This window comes from Strix aluco, chromosome Z (genome assembly GCF_031877795.1).
Source record: "Strix aluco isolate bStrAlu1 chromosome Z, bStrAlu1.hap1, whole genome shotgun sequence".
Lineage (NCBI taxonomy): Eukaryota > Metazoa > Chordata > Aves > Strigiformes > Strigidae > Strix > Strix aluco.
Genome location: NC_133971.1, coordinates 4410740 through 4428870, shown reverse-complemented (window position 1 = coordinate 4428870; position 18131 = coordinate 4410740). Strand labels below are relative to the sequence as shown.

Below are 18131 nucleotides of genomic sequence, written 5' to 3'. Positions count from 1 at the left end.
AAAGCATTGCACAAAACTGCACAGTTAATGTAAAAGTAGTACTCTTTTGTAATCTTTGAGTACAAAACAAACAGCAGAATTTAAAAAGAGGAGATAGTTTTCTGGAGTTTTTCCTGAAATTAAGATCCTTCTTCACTTTTGAACCCCATATACCAATCATTTGTCATTACTAAAAAGAAACAAAAAACATTGAAGACTTCAGTGCTGTAGACCTGGTGGTTTTGCTAGTGCAATGCTTCCTTGCTAACAGAATCAGCTTGTCTATACTTCCATTTCCGACCAGAGTGCTTCTACACTATAGAAAAAATGAGGTAATCAGAAGTTATTCTAAAGAACACAAGACCTTACTGATTTCAAACTACCAAGCTTCCTATAACCATTAAAATGTTTGCATGTTTCATCACACACACAGTTAAATCATTGGTTTCTGATGAAGAAATAAGCACTGCTAGTTATTCAGCGTTGCTAGGGAACATGACAGCATCAAAGAACAGTCCAAAACATTTCAGTAACTTGTGAAAGCATTTTACCTGAACTTCTACTTATTTAAGACATCCTACAGAGTTAATGGACTGGAATGTGCCAAAGGGTGGCAAGAATCCCTTTCTGGTTTTTTGAGTACAGAGAGAAAGGCTGAAAGACTCTTGAAGCAGGCTCTGGAAAATGAGGGAATGTGTACAAAAATGGTACAAATTGATTAAGACGACTTCAAAATATATGCATAGGAGGATACTGCTGCTAAAGAAAAAAATCAAAGCAGCTATCAAAACCAAAAGGAATACAATTTTTATTCTCTTTATCCCCCCAAAAATTACAGTCTATATACATAAAAGAACCATATTAATAATTTTGAACGTATTAATGAAGTGGTAGTTAATCATTAACCTTTCCTTTTTTTTTTGGTCAGTGTTCCCTGTAAGTTAAGTCTCCCATTCTGTAACAGAATGTGGTTTGTTCTTTTTTTTTCTTTTTTTGGGGTTGTTTTTTGGGGGGAGTTTAGGGGCTGGTGGTTTTTTTGGGAAGCTTTGGGGATTTGGAAGGTTTTGGTTTGGTTTGGTTTGGTTTGGTTTGGTTTGGTTTGGTTTGGTTTGGTTTGGTTTGGTTTGGTTTCAAAAGTAGAGCATGTATTTGACTGCAGAGAATGGCATTGTTTTCCTACACCCAAATTAGAGAGCTCTGTATCAGTGACACGTCATCCTCATTTACTACTTCCCTTTAGGCACTGACAAAAAACTGCAAACAGTCAATAATGATTCACTCATTGATAAAAAACCATCACTAAGGGCAAATACCGATCTCTACAGGCCAATTAGAACCTATCACTCGACAATGATTCTTTGTTTATAATTGCCTTACCTAATTACATTGATATCTGACCAAGTTTTAATACATTTAACATAATTTTTATATTGTTTCAGTTGAATAGTCAAAGTATTGGCAGACTTTTGAAAAGAATTTGTTTGGTGTTGCACAATGTTCAACAACCAGTTCCAATATCCTCTAAACATTAGAGAAGTTAGAGAAGATTTATTTTTCATAACCCCATTCTACTGGATATTAATTACTCTTTTAGTTCTTGATTAATGAACTTCTGTTTCAGAGATTTTATATTTCTGCCTAGAATCTCATGTCCACAAATCAAGGAAGATGCTGGAAAATTACAGGATATTTACAGAAAAGGCAAAAGAAATTTTAAAATATTGAGAACCATAAAAAGAAAAAAACTAAGCAGTTTATTTAGCTGAAAAGAACAGATTAGGAAGTGACTCAGTCACAGTCTACACATAGATAGAAACTTAACAGCAGATACAAGTCAACAGCTTGCAGCTGTACCTGGATGCATTCAACTACAATAAGTGCAAGAATAACACAGAGTACTTGCTTATAAATTTACCAAGAGTGAAGGACCCCCCTTAAACACAGATTAATTTTAAAGCTGAGCACTTTGGGGGCGAAATTAAAAAAAAAAAAATGCAGTCTGAACAGAAATAATTGTCATATCAGAAAATACAATGGTTCTCTTAAGAAAGTGACCAGACTAAATAAATGATCACAATGGCCTATGCTGCAGAATCTGTCATTAACATGTATTAAACATCAAAGCTCAAGATCTATGAAAGACATTTGGAGTTGCTCCCTCAACCAGAGAATGCTGAAGAGAAATAGTTAAATTGGAGACAACAATTTACTACCAAACTCAAGGATGGCTGAAAATGAAAATATTCCCTTAAATTGGTATTAACACCTGACCCTTATCAAGTATTCTGGGCCATCTTTTTTTTTTGTATTTTATCCTAAATTTATTAAAGGCACAATGCCCACCTGGAGGTGAGGCTGGAGAAAAACAAAGTCTGTGGTTGCACCTCTACTTCCTGTAAGTTATCTTAACTTCCAAAAAGATATGATGGAGGAAAGGAAGCAGTAAGCAGAAACATTCATGGTGGAGCTCTTGCAGGAGGAGAGGAAAGCTCCTTTAATCGGGGCTCTAATTACAAGACAAAGAATGTAACAGACTGGCAGAGCACAGGTTGAGCTGGAGGAGGCAGGTGGCAAGTCTGCTCAAGATACAAAAAGCAGGCAGCAACAGAAATCTTAGTCACTACCTTCTTGTTGGAATAGTTTGCTTTGTTTGTTTTCAGACATTAAAGATTTAAGACTGAGTAGCATATACCTATGTGCATATATTTTCTCTTACTGTGTTATTTTTTCTGTTGCTAAATTCAGAGCATCCAGATGCATTTGAGCCAGTCGCAAGCCAGGGAATGTCAAAAAAGCACCAATAAGTGAACACAGAACAGCCAGGAACAATTTGAAGGTTAGTTTAGACACAGGACCCCTAAAAGAAAAGAAAGGAAATAAGCATTTTCTTGGGGAGAAAGTTGTGGGAGTGTGGTATCAGAGACTACTTTCAACTCAACAGTATCTAACATTTAATAAAAAAAGCAAACAGTATTCTATAGTTTTATTCTGGAATACCAGCATTATTACAAACCAATCAGGAGTTAAAATAAAAAAAACAAGTCACCTATTTATTTCCTAGAAAAACAGAAAACCTAAGCTACTGCCTATGTTAAATTTGTTAGTAGAGAAGAACAAAAAAGAATAATTTTGTATTGTAATTAACAACAAATTATGTAACAGAAATAGCTAATAGAATGAATTTAATAATTATGTTTTTAAGAGAGGAACAGATGCATCGTAAGTTTAACTGGTCAAAGACAAAATGGATATTTAAGTTATACTACTTACATTCTACCTTTATCCACTAAAAAGCTCTATCAAACTGTTGTAACTGCAGTTTTTCACTGATTTATCTAAAACATACATGTGGCCAATTAATATGTCTCCGCCAAGTGTTTATTATAGGTTGGTTCAATGAACTATGGGGTATATAAAAAAATTACAGAAAAAAATATCCAGGATCAACTGAATTACAGAATTAACACACGTGGGATTACACAAAAAAACCCAAGTGATGTGTAACGAAAACAGATTAAAGGGAAGCAAAACCAAATCTAGTGATCCACATGAATTTCAGATTCTTTCTTAATCTCCATCATATAAACCACCAGGAGACACTATCATCAACTCAATTGCTGCTGTAAACAGCCAAAGCACTCCAAAAGTTCAAAAATAAACAAACACTTAACCAGAAAATTTATACAGAAGTTAATAACTTGCAACAGTTTAGGAAAAGCAGAGTGAAGAAAGGCTAAGAAACACATGGGATTCAGCTAAGGGTTTCCCATGAGTTTATTCGTAAATGACACATTAATCTAGTTTGAGGAAACTTCTGTTCCTCAGAAATAAAGACATTCCATAGCTTCTGGATGATACTTGAGAACTATCAAGCAAGAAGTTCAAAGTTGCGCTCCCACAGTGATGACATACCCCATAAATGCATTTTAGAGCATATGTATAAGGAAAGAATTGTAACAGAAATCCATTTTACAACAGCGCTTGTATATATATGTAACATCACAAGCTATGGCATGTTCCTTTGACAGTCTATACAAAACTTGGATGTCCTGTGGCAAGCAGATGTTTTTGCATAATAGGAAAACACTATTACAACCTGAAAATGGGACTGAAAGACAAAATTTACTCCTAATACCAACTTTATCGCAAGCTCCATCTGTGGCTTTTGCACACTCATCCTCTTATATACCACAGGAATGGCAAAAAATACCCATCACCTGTTTTAAGCAATTCTTGCAAAGCTGAGGGCAATTACCATGAAAAAATGTTTATACTTTTGAACTGTATTTTATAAACTACAACCAAAATGTCAGAGTAGAAACTACCACCAAATTAAAAACAGAAAACACAAATGCAACTTAAGTTACTTGTGAGTAATTGTTTTCATTAACCCACCTCTTCACACTATTATAGACTATAAGCACGTACAAGAGCAAAACATGCAAGACAAATGGTTGCTAAGAAAATCTAAGTGGTTCAGTTACAAATGCACACATAAAACTGACAAATGTATTTCCAGAAACTTACTGGGATTCCAAACCCTGCTTTTCAAGAAACTGCATAGCACTTTCTGAGAAATTCGAGAATCCTGCAGAGACACATATATTATATGTATTTTATTACGGTACAAATGCAGAACCCCTTTTTTGACATAAAATGCTAGGTAACAAGTAATCTTTTAAACAAATTTTCGTATGTCTAGCGTAGCTCTTTCATGTGCTAATTAGTATGCCAAGATGCAATAAAACTTGATTATTAACATCTCTGATATTTGTACACTTCAAGCACATGAATAAAATTAATATTTTTTACAAATATAAGTATTTTTTTTTCAGTAAAGGAGCTTCACTTTACTATGAAAGGCAAAATGGGTTAAATGTAAAACTGAAAGGCAAATATCACTGACAAAGTAAACGACCTAGGCAGAGTACACCATGTAAAAGAAAACAGGGAAAATATACAGGATATCCTTCAGAATCTGCATTCCAAAGAAAAATTCTTAGAATTGTATGACATACAGAGTTCACTTTAACACAGATATGCTCAAAAACACCTAAAAGACTTGAAATAAATTTTTCAGGTCATGCAATCACTGGAGCTGTTGGAAACACTAAAGAAAGGAGTTACCTGATTCCAGTCCAAACTCTAGATACTTTTCTGTCACAATGAGAATTGCCATTGCTTTCACGAAGAAGAAAAAACCAAAGGTGACACAGACTGATCTTTCACCTCCATCCTCTACTTTGAAATAATGGGTAGTCAATGAAAACAGTACCTTACTACACAAGAAAAAGGTCAAGGAAAATTAAGTTTGTAAAATAACTATATTTAAGAACTATAAAGCTGTATTTTGGTCATCTATACTAGACCTGTTTTATGATGAGCTATTTTTTTAAAAAAGTATTATGTGTTCAGCCAATTTTAGGTTAAAATTACAGAATACTGTAAAGCATAATAATCACATAATGGGTAGCCAGGAACACACTACTCTATAGTTTTGATTTAGGCTTACTTATAGACAATTGCAGCAATATTCACTTTCAAGCCAGGAGAATTAAACCACAGTTTAAATGTAAAGGATTACACAATCATAAGTTACAACAAACCAAAAGTAAGACAATTGTGTCTTCAATGCAAACTATCAAGCTCGATGAAAAATATTTAATCAAACTACATAACTCAAGATTTAATATTTCAATTCCAAAATACCACCTTTGAATGCAACAGTGATGGCAGGGAAGTGAATAAACACATTTTTAACCACAGAGGAGCTATATGCGTTCTTCCTGGATGCACAACCCTAAGGTATACATACAAACAACAAGAACGGGATGATCCAGCAAGCTCTTCTATCATTAATGGGATAAAATTTCTCAACTATGAGAGTTTTTGCTCACAGGGAGTGTAGATCTGACTTACAATAAACTGTGACAAATGTCATGGGATTGTTGCTTAGATTGTGACTGTTTACTAAACAGAAAATGTGACTGTTTACTAAATAGAAAACATAGGAAAAGATTAAATTTGTATTTCTTCACTTTCACATGCATGTGTTTGAGATTTCTCACCTATCAAAGATAGTAAAACAACAGCATGCTTAGTACTATCTAGGAAAGAAAAATCTATCCCATGCTCATCTTGGGAAAAAAAAAACAAAAACAAAAAACTTAAAAAACCCTACATAGTCTGGTATGATATATTAAGTCCTTTCATGTAACTCCAGTGCCACAAATACGAACATCTAAGACATGACCTGCTCTGTTATCAAGCTGTTTTTAAAATGTTTATTGACTCTTTTCCTTTTTAACACATTTCTAAACATAATTAGCTTCAAAGTTGAACAGTAGATTAGGATAAATTTTTCATGATATAATGTCAACTCGTTACTATGAGTTGCAGTCCACTATAATTTTTTTTTTTTCAAATGGCAGGCAATATCCAGTCCATATTTAAATAAAGTACTTGGACGTCACTCCAGACATTACCTGCTTTGAAAAAACAAAGAGAAAAAGGGAAAAGATTTTAAGTGTAAACTGTACCTGTTTTTTCCACTATGCAATAACATATTCATTCATATTTTCACTTTTTAATTGGAAGTATTTTTACATGTAGATTACATGAAAACATGTTTTAGAGTATCTATTCAGTGAAACATTTGAACAGTCATCAGTTAATCTCTCAAGAAACTATGCAATTATGCAATACAGCAGTTCAGTCAGCAGCACATGTTTAACATAAACATTGCTTTATTTCATGTATGTGCAGAGAGGTACTCATATGCACACAATAATGTGGCCTAAGCACAGCATTTAATGACTCTAAGTTCACAGTAATCAACTTAAGCTCCCTTCATGCTTCACAGAAAGAACTGATTTATCTAAAGGAAGACTTAAATCATCCTAAAAAAGGTACACAATGGGTCATAGTAACTGTGTGCTGGAAAGCTCTGTTTCTCTAATAATACATTCTTAAACCAAGTGTCTTCTTACAGCTAGGGACATCAATCACAAATTGAAGACACATTAATTTCAAATCCTGAAGTTATACAAAGGACTTCATAACAGTTTGTGATCAATAGTCCTAACCTACAAACAGATTTATAACCCACTAGGTCCTTCATGTTTTCAGCTATGGATTATGCCTAAAGGATGTGGAAAATGCAACTGGGAAAAAGAAAGCATACTGACAGTAAATTCCCATTATAGTGCAGATTCAGAACTCCATATATAATTTAATGACTATGCAAACTATATGTGACTGAAATCCTCTGTTAGTTGAATAATCACCACTGCTACCTATTTTAGGGATGGAGAAAATCAAAGCATTATGGCTCACTTCATCACTTCCTTTCACTGTCTGACCTATGTTTCAGGACCTGAAACAAATAATTCAGGATTATACAGTGCTAAGTAAATAGATTCCTACCTTTCTGGTTTTTGGTCACAAAAGGTGATATGCCTGTAGAATTCAGAGCATACACTTTTACAAAAATAATTTTATCTTTTAAATTATTGCAATTATGGACTTTTGGAATTATATAGTCCACTGGTATTTATGCACATGGTTGAAGAGAAGAAGATCCGTCTTCTGCTTCTATTAAAATACACAAAATTTTTGGATACACAATTGAAAACCAAGTAATCTCCTCTATGTTATTTCTAATTGCATATATGTAGAAAAAATATAGTCTAAGGCTCAGTGGTTATTTTAAGGTATTTGATGACTGACTTTCCCTAGATCAACATTCAGTCAAGAAAAGACCGTCATGTTCCTTTGCTATGCCATCCATATGTTTCCCAAAGTAGACAGTGAAATTTACTAACCTACCTATGAAATTAGGTTTTTTAAACCTTTTCAGATAAAACAGCTTCACAGCTGAGAAATACCTTACTTTTCCTAACCGCATTAATTTTCCTAAATACCTTGCCTTTGCAACAAAAACGATTGCATAGAACACTGTTTAAAAGTTTACAGACAAAAAATGTAACCTGACTTATTCAGTTGTTCTCAGCGATGAACTCTAAATAGCTGTGTAAATATAGTAATTTAAATTAGGCACAGCTTACTGTTAAGATGGATTGTCTCTCAGTGTTGTCCATCTTACTCTATCCTCATGCATTCTTCCTCCCACCAATAAACCATTTTGTTATTTTACAATCCCAATCCTTTGCAAGGAAGCTGGCTGCAACTGCTGCATTTAGAATTGCAATCAGTAACTCAGTTTGCTAATTTTGAATATTTGTTCTGACAGAAACCACCTTTCCAAATTTCAAAGTAATAGCAACCATCAATCTGTAAATAGTTACTATCTGCAACAAATTGTAAATATAGGATAATTAAAAAAATAGTAATTCAAACATTCTGGCCTACACCACAATGAGTTTTCACAAACATTAATGTCACTTTTGAAAGAAACATTGCAAAACTCATTTTTGAGCCAAAATTCACAATCAGAAGGCCATGACCAATAATGTGTTTTAAAAAAACCTCAAGATCTTTGTTTTGTAAGATCTTTTGTTACTCCTCTTCAGGTACAAGAAACCGTTCAGTGACTGCAGGCTATCAGCATGGAAAGTGATCAACCAACATAGTATCCTGCAGCCTTTCAAAAATATTAAACCTCAAGCAGGTGGTACAGCAGGTCTTCTAAATTCTGCCTCCAAGAAACATCTTTGAGTCTTCCTGAAAGTATCTAGCCATTTAATTTTTCTGTCCTGCTAAAAATAAGAGAGTTCCCTATCCTGCAACTATTTATCCACTGTATCATGAGGCTGTTCACACCCCAGTCCCACGGAACAAGGGAGACACGCAGAGATTCCTGCCCTGGCCTTACAGTGGGTAGGCTGACCATGAGCTGCCACTTGAGCATCTACTCTGTCTGGAAGAGGAATCCTGCATCTTTCGCTGAGGTACCTGCTAATGCAGCTGCACAAACGTTTCAGCACATGAAACATGCTTAAAGCTAGCTTAGTTGTGCCTAGTGCAACTACCATCAATGTAATGCCAACACACTCTAACACTGGAACTCAAACACTAAATTTATGTACTACTCCTTCTTAGACTAAATTTCTGTTAAGACACAGATGTGTAGACTAGATTAGTTTCTGGCATTTTTCTGAATACGCTATGAACATTCCAAAATGCTAATAGTGGGTCATTGCACTGAATCAAAACATCTATTTCAGGAAGACGCAGCTGAAAAAATTTCCAACCACGACTTCCAAATTCTCTAAGGTTTTTTTTGTCATTCTGTCAGCCAAACCTTCACTACAACCTCTTAACACACAGCCATGAAACAGAAGAAACACCTGTCATCAAAACACAAAATGGTTACAGAATTAATTCTTGACATATCACGTTGACTGCTTACAATTGAAAATATGGAGGCAACCAAATTTTCCTAACACTTAAATGATGATGAATCATTTCTGGTCTTAACATACTGAATTAGTAAATTGTTGTGTAAGTTTTAAAGTATTCTCAGCATCCTAGAGGTCTGACGTCATAATACATGGGCCAGTTTTCTTCTGAAATCTCTTTTCACCTGGCTAGGTTCCAGTGATCACAAGGATTGTTATCAATACCTCTGTGTATCACTCTTTGCACCATCCTCCTTCACCCAAAAAGCTATAATGCCCAGAGTAAGTTATGTTAACATATTTATAGAGATGTTAACTCTAACATAAAGTTTAGACTGTACTTCCTGGTACTGCAGCCTTCTGTACTGCTGCTATCCCCTCAGACTTCACAGGATCACACTGCTTCATTCCAGGAACCATACAGGTAATTAAGCAAAGCCCTATTCAATATTAGGAAGTAGTGACTTCACAAGGATTTCTACAAAATCGCCTACTCTGAGCAGAATCCTCCAATAAAAACAAAGTCTAATTAATGCCACAGGGAAAAAAAAAAAAAAAAACAGTTGTACAAAGTGGCAGAAAACTAGTTCTGACTATTTGTTTCCTTTGTATAACTAATAAATGACTGTTCAACTACCTAGTACTAGATAAGTAATTATACAAGATTACACTTGTATACATATTTCTTATTTCCCAGAATTTATTTATTTCTGAAGACTTGGTCCTATATATCAGGCCATTCTCTCCTAGGCTTTCCTAAATTTGCGTGTGATTTCAGAAGTGCCAAATGGATTTTAAACTTTAACTTCTCTAACCTTTCTCTTATCTCAACAAACTGATAAAGTCCTTAAGAATTTTCTCTCTAAAGTATACTGCCTCTTACCAAAACCTCAAAATAATACTGGTCCCTTAGATAATACATAACTAGGTACAAAAATGCTAAATGTTCACAGCTTGCTAGATAAAATTTAGCTTTTAGCACATCATCTCTTGCTTTTAATACTATCTATGTGATCTTACTTCCCTTTCAGTCATGCATGAAGGCTAGTGAGAAAATACAGCTAATGTGCTTCTAACATGCAGGGAATACTAGATCTGTTTCATTCTCTTCCAGGTCCAAATGTGCAATTAGATCTCAAGTGCTTCAGCCAGATTATAATAAAACTGGGAACATTTGTTTAGGCTCAATTTATATTAAAAAAATGGCAGGTGAGAAAGAAACAATCAAAAAAAGACCCTAATAGCTACTTGCATGTTCACATACTGAGACAGAAAGCTTGCGCTGCCAGGCAACTTAATCTTTTTTAATTTCTGCATTTGGTTTTGCTCTGAATTGATGACCAAATGAAAGCAGTAATTAGGACTCTATTCAAATACCACTGTAATAAAGAATTACTGGAGTGGATTTTCCTACAATATATAATTCACAACTCTGTTTCACCTAGAGTTGCAATCACTGTAGTATTACTTAAATTGGCTACACCCGAGATTTGCAAGATGAAGCAAATGGGCTGTTGCCACTAATAAATTTAAGAGCACATTGTGGCTTTAGTATTTGAAGCTTGTTTTTCCATTAGTTCTATTAATGTCCCCCTCAGCCTCAAAACTGGAGTGAAAGGTGTTGGCTTTCATTTCTGATTTCTTAAGCAGTAGCTGCCTCTCTCCTTCCCTCTGCCAAGATTAAACTAGAATTCCTGACTTCACCAAACAAATAAAACAAAGGCTGTGGAGTAACAGCTATACAATAACTAAAATATAGCTATAACATCACTACAAGGTGCACAAGAGCCAGACACCAACTTTTGAACTGTGGATCTGTCCATTGACAAGTTAAATGAGAAACACCTGGTCTGGAAGCAAGGTACTGACAGTCTTTTTTCATAATGTGACTCAACTCCCTCTTCTAGCAAGTTCTCACTCATTACAAGGAAAATTCTGGGTATCATTTTAGGAAAAGAATGCCTGTCTTTCTCGTAAAGGCAGCACACATTTTAATAATTATCAAGTACACACAAGGATTAAGTACATCCAGAATGTTAGCCAAATATAACCAAACATTAGCGTTCAAGGGTTTTACATAACAACATCAGCTATTGCTAACACCAACCCCCCTCCAAAAGAAACCCACAACACAGTAAGAATCTCTGCTGAAGAACTAGCATTTATACAGAGGAATCAATTTTGAATATTCAAGTGCTATATCAACCCTAACCTAGCACTTCATCTGGTTGTCAGCTGTTGAGGGAGCAGAAGAGTTGCAGAAATTAATTTTCTAACTCACCTTTCCATAACCTGCACTGTTGCATGCCCTTACTCAATTCCACTGCTTTATCACCTATCACATGTTTAAAAGGCAACTTGCCTACAGAAACAGTAGGAAAATATTGGTCCACTGTTAAACAAGAGAGGTGCGTTAGTCACCAACGATACTGAAAAGGCAGAGGTTCTCAACACCTTCTTCACCTCCGTCTTTAGCAGCACTGTTGGGCCCAACCTTGGGAACAAAAATCCAGGTCAATGCAAACACAGATGCACCGTCAGTGAAGGAGGAGTTGGTATGTGAACTATTACAGGAGCCTGACCCCTACAAATCGATGCGCCCTGACGTTATCCACCCGAGGGTGTTGAGAGAGCTGGCTGACGTCATTGTGAGGCCATTCTCCATAATGTTTGAGAAGTTGTGAAGATTGGAGGACATCCCAGAAGACTGGAAAAAGCCTAATGTCACCCTCATCTACAAGAAGAGCTTAAAGGAGGATCCAGGAAATTATAGGCCCATCAGTGTTACTTCAGTCCCTGGGAAAATTATGGAATGAATCTTCCTAGGGGCCATCCCAAGTCAAATGAAGCAAGTGATTGGGAAAAATCAGCACGGATTCACCAAGGACAGATCATGCTTGACAAACTTGATCACCTTCAATGACAACTGACCTGCTTGGGTGATGTGGGGTGAGAGATGGACACTGTCTACCTGGATTTCTCCAAGGCTTTTGATACAGTTCCCCACAGCCTTCTCCTAGAGAAACTGATGTGTTACAGTCTGGACAAGTGATCTGTGCAGTGGGGGCGGAACTGGCTGACAGGCTGCACCCAGAGGGTGGTGGGAAATGGCTCCTTTTCAAACTGGCAACCTGTCACAAGTGGGGTCCCCCAGGGATTAATACTGGGCCCAACACTGTTTAATATCTCTATAAGTGACGTGGATGATGGGACCAAGTGTTACCTGATGAAGTTTTCTGGGATACCAAACTGAGTGGGGAAGTGGGCACTTGGGAAGGGAGAGTCACCCTGCAGGAAGACCTGGACAGGCTGGAAGAGTGGGCTAACAAGGACCTTATGAAGTTCAAGGAGGACAAGTGTAAGGTGTTGCACCTGGGAAAACATCATCCAGGAGTGCAGCACAGGCTGGGACCTACTCAGCTGGGGAGCAGCTCTGTGGAAAGGGACCTGGGGGTCCTGGTGGACAACAAGCTCAACATGAGTGACCAGTGTGCTGCTGTGGCCAACGGGATGCTGGGCTGCATCAACAAAGGCATCACCAGCAGAAATAAAGAAGTCATTATCCCCCTCTACTCAGCACTTGGCAGGCCACACCTGGAATACTGTGTTCAGTCTTGGTCCCAGCTATACCAAAAAGATGTGGCCAGGCTGGAGAGGGTGCAGAGAAGGGCCACAAAGCTGATCAAGGGACTGGGCAGCCTGTCCTGTGAGGAAAGGCTGAGAGAACTGGGTTTGTTCAGCCTGGAGGAGAGAAGGCTTAGGGGAGACCTTGTCACCATGTTCCAGTACTTAAAGGGTGGCTACAAAGGAGATGGAGACTCTCTTCTTACAAGGAGCCACATGGAGAAGATGAGGGGTAATGTGGATTTTAATGACAGTTCTTAAATACATGATTTGCAGAGGTGAGGGGTGGAATGTTTTGGGTCTGTGTGTGTGGCGGGGTTTTTGGTAGCAGAGGAGGGGGCTACAGCGGTGGCCCCTCTGAGAAGCTTCTGGAAGCTCCCCCAGCTCCGAGTCGGAGCCGCCTCTGGCCAAGGCCGAGCCAATTAATGATGGTGGCTGCACCTCCAGGATAACGTATTTAAGAAGGGGGACCTGGGAGGAGGGGTTGGAGCTGTGAGGGAGACACCTCTGTGAACACCGAGGTCAGTGGAAGAAAGGAACAGGAGGAAAGGGGGGAGGTTTTCCAGAGCAGAGACCCCCCTGTATCCCGTGGTGAGAGGGCTGGACCCCCCTGCCCCCATGGAGGTCACCGGTGGAGCAGATGCCGCCCTGCAGCCCGTGGAGGAGCCCACACCGGAGCAGGGGGCTGCGCCCGAAGGAGGCCGGGACTGTGAGGGGAGAAGCAGCCCCCACTGTTGTAGTTCAGCGCTGGGAGAGCTGCAGCCTGTGGGAAGGACTCAGGTCAGAGAAGGTTCATGGAGGACTGTCTGCTGTGAGAGGGGAATCACACTGGAGCAGGGGAGAATGTGAGGAGTCCTCCCACTGAGGAGGAAGAAGTGGTGGGACTAACTGCAGCCCCCATCCCCTGCACCACTTGGCAGGGGCAGGAGGTAGAGAGATGGGGAGCAAAGCTGAGCCCAAGAAGAAGGGAGGGGTGGGGGGAAGGTGTTTTTAAGTTGTGGAAATACTGTCCCACTCAGTAATACTGTTCCACTCAGTGGAAACACTGTCCCACTCTGTTAAGTGTTATTGTTGTTAGTCTCTGAATTGATGTTTTTTTCTTTCCCTAATGAGTCTGTCTTTTGCCTGGGACCGTAACAGATGAGTCATCCGTCTCTGTCCGTATCTCGATTCCCAAGGTTTTGGCTTTATTTCCTCCTTCCCAGCACTATGGGGGAAAGGGCTGAGTGAGCGGCTGCATGGTGCCCAGTCACCCTCTGAGCTGAAACTGTGACAACCTTCCGTACAGAAATCTATTTCTGATTGCCAAACTGGGCAAAACGAAGTGGTTTAGAACCACTACATACTACAGATGAGCACTAACTATATGTTCACACACATGTATTTCTTCCATACATTTGGTATTAATGTTAACAAGCTCTTGATATCGGCATGTACAGCACACACATTACCCAACAATGACACTAGCTTACACAGTCCTTTCTCCGATTGCTAAGTATTTGTGTATCTTCCCAATCAACAATACAGAGCTTTATATGAATTGCAGAATGATGTAAACTATTGGAACAGATATATTGATTTAACAAAACAGAAAAGGATACACTGCAAAAGCCAAGACAAGCAGACACCACACTACACTGATATTCATTTCTTGTGAGGGCTTCACAACACTGTAATAGGCTTCTGTCACCACATACACAACTGTAGCTGCAACAGTGAAATCCACCAACCACTGATATTCCGGAAAATAATGCAATGCTGAAAAACACAAGTTTGCAGATGTTAAAGGTGTGATATTTTCAGGCAGTTACTGACATATATAGAATGCAGTGACAATTTAAAAATGTTTTCCATTACTTGATGTCTAGGTAGACACAGATCATCCAAGCAAAGAGCAACAGCAGCAAAAAAGCCGCATTTTTTCCATTCAACAACAACTTCACTCTTCACTTCTGTTATTCGATACTTAATTACTACTTAAATTTATAAGGCTACAAGATTTTACTATTCTATCATGTCAGCTTTTATTCATTAACAACCTAAGTTCGAAAAGCATACTTAATTTAGATCTCAACATCACAACAGAAAATGGTTTTCCAGTTGAGTCTAGCAGCAATTCCAGGTTAAGAGTTTTTTTGACTCTGTTAAAGATTAAAAGCTCATTGGCAGTCATTTAAAATACTACATATAATCACTTTTTCTTTAAAATAAACAACCTCTAAGATACTGATGGTTTGTTCTTCCAGGTTTTGTTAGTACCTCCCGTACAGCAATAAATCATTGTGTAAATTCCACTGTAAAAATTCTGGGGATCATACTGTGTTGCATACAGGCTGGGTGATTTACAAAGAGAGAGCTCCCATAGGTGCTGGGAACTGCAAGGAACAATTTGAGACAACAAAGTGCAGCCTGTCCCTCGCAAACACCTTCCTTACATCTACAGGGTTAAAAAGTCACAAAACATTACTGAGCATTTGTCTGTTGATTACAAGCTACCTACCTGATGTCAAACACATGAAATTGGACAAACTCAGGTATTTCCAAGTCCTATACTTATTTTGAAATAACTATCTGGTTTGATTCAACAGAAGTTTGTATACATAACTTTTTAAAGACAGTTAAACCCTACACTGTATCAGTATCTATAAATACTCAGGGACACAGCTAAATGTGTAATTTCAGGCAAATAACACCAATTGAAACTTGTGAATGGTTTGTTTATTTATGTGTTAGCTTCAAAAAACTCTGCATTGCTGTTAAAGGTATTTTCTACACTGTCTCCAATAAGTTAAACTGAGAAATCTCCTGCATAGGACTATGCTTCCTTTCTTTCTATACTTATACATATATGGATATTATACATATGGATATAAAAATGTAGATAGGAAGAAAGTACTTATCACACATACATACATACCCATATATAAGTTTTCTGTAACAGAATGACTGGTTATGATTAAGGAATCAAAAACTACCATTTAAAAAAATAGCAACTGCCAAAACAGTTAATGCTGCTTATTTCTGTACTGTCATTTTCCGTTTCTAAGCATTTTACCTCAATGTTTCAGATGTGTGGTTGAAAGGTCTAGGTTTCAATGCTGTGGCACATTTCTTATTTCAGACAAACAGAAAGTATATGTTTCGACACCTGGCAATTGTCATTTTCTTGTACAAAGCTATGATGTCTATTTCAAACAGACTATGATTTGATCCTTTTGGTATTGTCTCATATTGATATGGATGTCTGATACAACGATGGATGTGCTTTATGCTGGATTTCACCTACTCATCCTTTTCCGTAACACTGCTATTAAGATGTCACCCATTGAACAACAAAGGAGACTTAGCCCTAATTCTTGCCTTCTTGTTTAACTTTATTATCAGTTGTACTTCTATTCATTCATTGTCTATGAAAAATGTTATTCCAGCACTCATCACAAATAAACACTAGACAGAAAGAATCAGGATATATTTGAAACATTATTGTCTGAATCCACTTATTCTTACCGATAGTGTCCCTTTCAGTCACAGATTTTGTTTCCAGGTGAAGGTCGATGTCTTTTGGAATGGTTAGGGGTTTGTTTTCAATATGACCATTATATTTTCTGTAAAAATAAATAATACACCCACAGATAGGACAAAATAAACTTTTTCAATATATAATAGCATTTCAAATTTAAGAAAAGTGCAGACCACTTTTTCGCCAAACGCACACAATTTTTATCTAGCTAGCTAAAAGCATTAATTCAAGTTCAAATCTCAAGAAACAACCAGGTACATCAATGATTCCTAGATTTATCTTGCAAGGTTCTGACATACCACTGCAGTACAGATTTAAATGGCTTCTGTATACTGCATCCTGAGCCCGTATTAGGGCAAGATCCAGTAGCCAGCATTTACTTCAGCCCACCAATTTTCTCTGTTCGGGGAGCTACAGGGTGTTTAGTAAGTTCTCCACAGTTTCAAAAGGTTAGTGATACGAGTACAGCTACAGAGCAGAATATATCCACCCTGCCATACAGATACCCTGGAGAAAATCAAAGCTAAACTGAGGCTTTTTAACTGAGGTCTAGACCAGGATGCTGAAAGACAGGAACATTGAAGTCTCTGGATTGAAAATAAGTAAGACAGACAGACAGACAGACTCAGCAGTGTTAATTTATTGAACGTTCACTGGAAAGAACAACGTGCAGCAATCTATCTCAAAAGATAGCTTCTAAGGAAAAAAATAAAAAACAGATTTCCCAAAAAAGCATTAGGACTTTTTGTCACAACAGGGTGCTTAGCAAGTACATCACATGAGCAAGACTAACCTAGATCCCTGAAAGACCCATCCTACTAGCCATCAAGCAAAGACAATTTAAAGATAGTTTTCTAATCTAAAAGACTATATAGTTTTCTAATCTAAGAGTATATGTAGAAGTACTATAGACTTGTTCCAATTCATACCCTGCTTATGTAAAGAAGCAAAAAAAAAAATTATCACAGTATTACTAGCAATCCTAGAGATCCAGTACATCTTGAAAATAATCCACCGTGCTGTCTTTGGGGAGGCACACAAGGCCAAGTACATCACAATACAGCACCAGGCTTCAGAGCTGTGTTCCAGGTTTTAGCCCTCGCTGCAGAGCATGATGGCGATATGCAGAGGCTTCATAAAGAGTAACACAGATTCATTTGCTCCTATCATACAGGTGGCTACTGGCTTATACAAATGGAATAAGGCAACCAAAGGTTGATCCTCACACTGCTAAACCCTTCCTGGCCTCCAGCATAGAGCAATTTAGGGATAAACTCAGCCAGAGATTGCATCTCCTGAAACCATCATTCTTCAAAACTTACATGAATTTGCCTAATCCCTTTTCTGAACCAGGATGAAATTTGTTGAGCTGCATAGCGTGCTGTAGTACAAAGTTCCACAGTGTGTGCCCCAAACTGAGAAGTCCTTAAATCTACTCTACTAACATCATTTGGTGCCTCCCTGTATAACATAGTAGTAAGCTTACTAGTCCCTATCCACCCTCTGTGCACACCAGATACATACCTGCTGCAAAACCCTCCCTCAGCCAGTTCCCAGACTAGTAAACCTTACGCTTCTCCTCCTTGCGTGGAAGCCTTTCCTCTAGCCACCATCACTTCCCTTTTCCAGTTCTACTGAATCATCTTTGA

General features: G+C 37.7%; 1 protein-coding gene across 2 annotated transcripts in view; it reads right to left on the bottom strand.

Moving 5' to 3' along the window:
* Positions 1–18131, bottom strand: part of TMEM161B (transmembrane protein 161B) — a 54288-nt gene that overhangs the window by 13955 nt on the left and 22202 nt on the right. For both annotated transcript variants that reach the window (XM_074813692.1, XM_074813693.1), the window contains 5 exons: positions 16470–16567; positions 14564–14720; positions 5107–5258; positions 4507–4567; positions 2696–2836 (listed from right to left, as the gene is read on the bottom strand). In XM_074813692.1, the coding sequence (XP_074669793.1) occupies positions 2696–2836; positions 4507–4567; positions 5107–5258; positions 14564–14720; positions 16470–16567 (609 nt within the window). The remainder of the gene's footprint in view (positions 1–2695; positions 2837–4506; positions 4568–5106; positions 5259–14563; positions 14721–16469; positions 16568–18131) is intronic.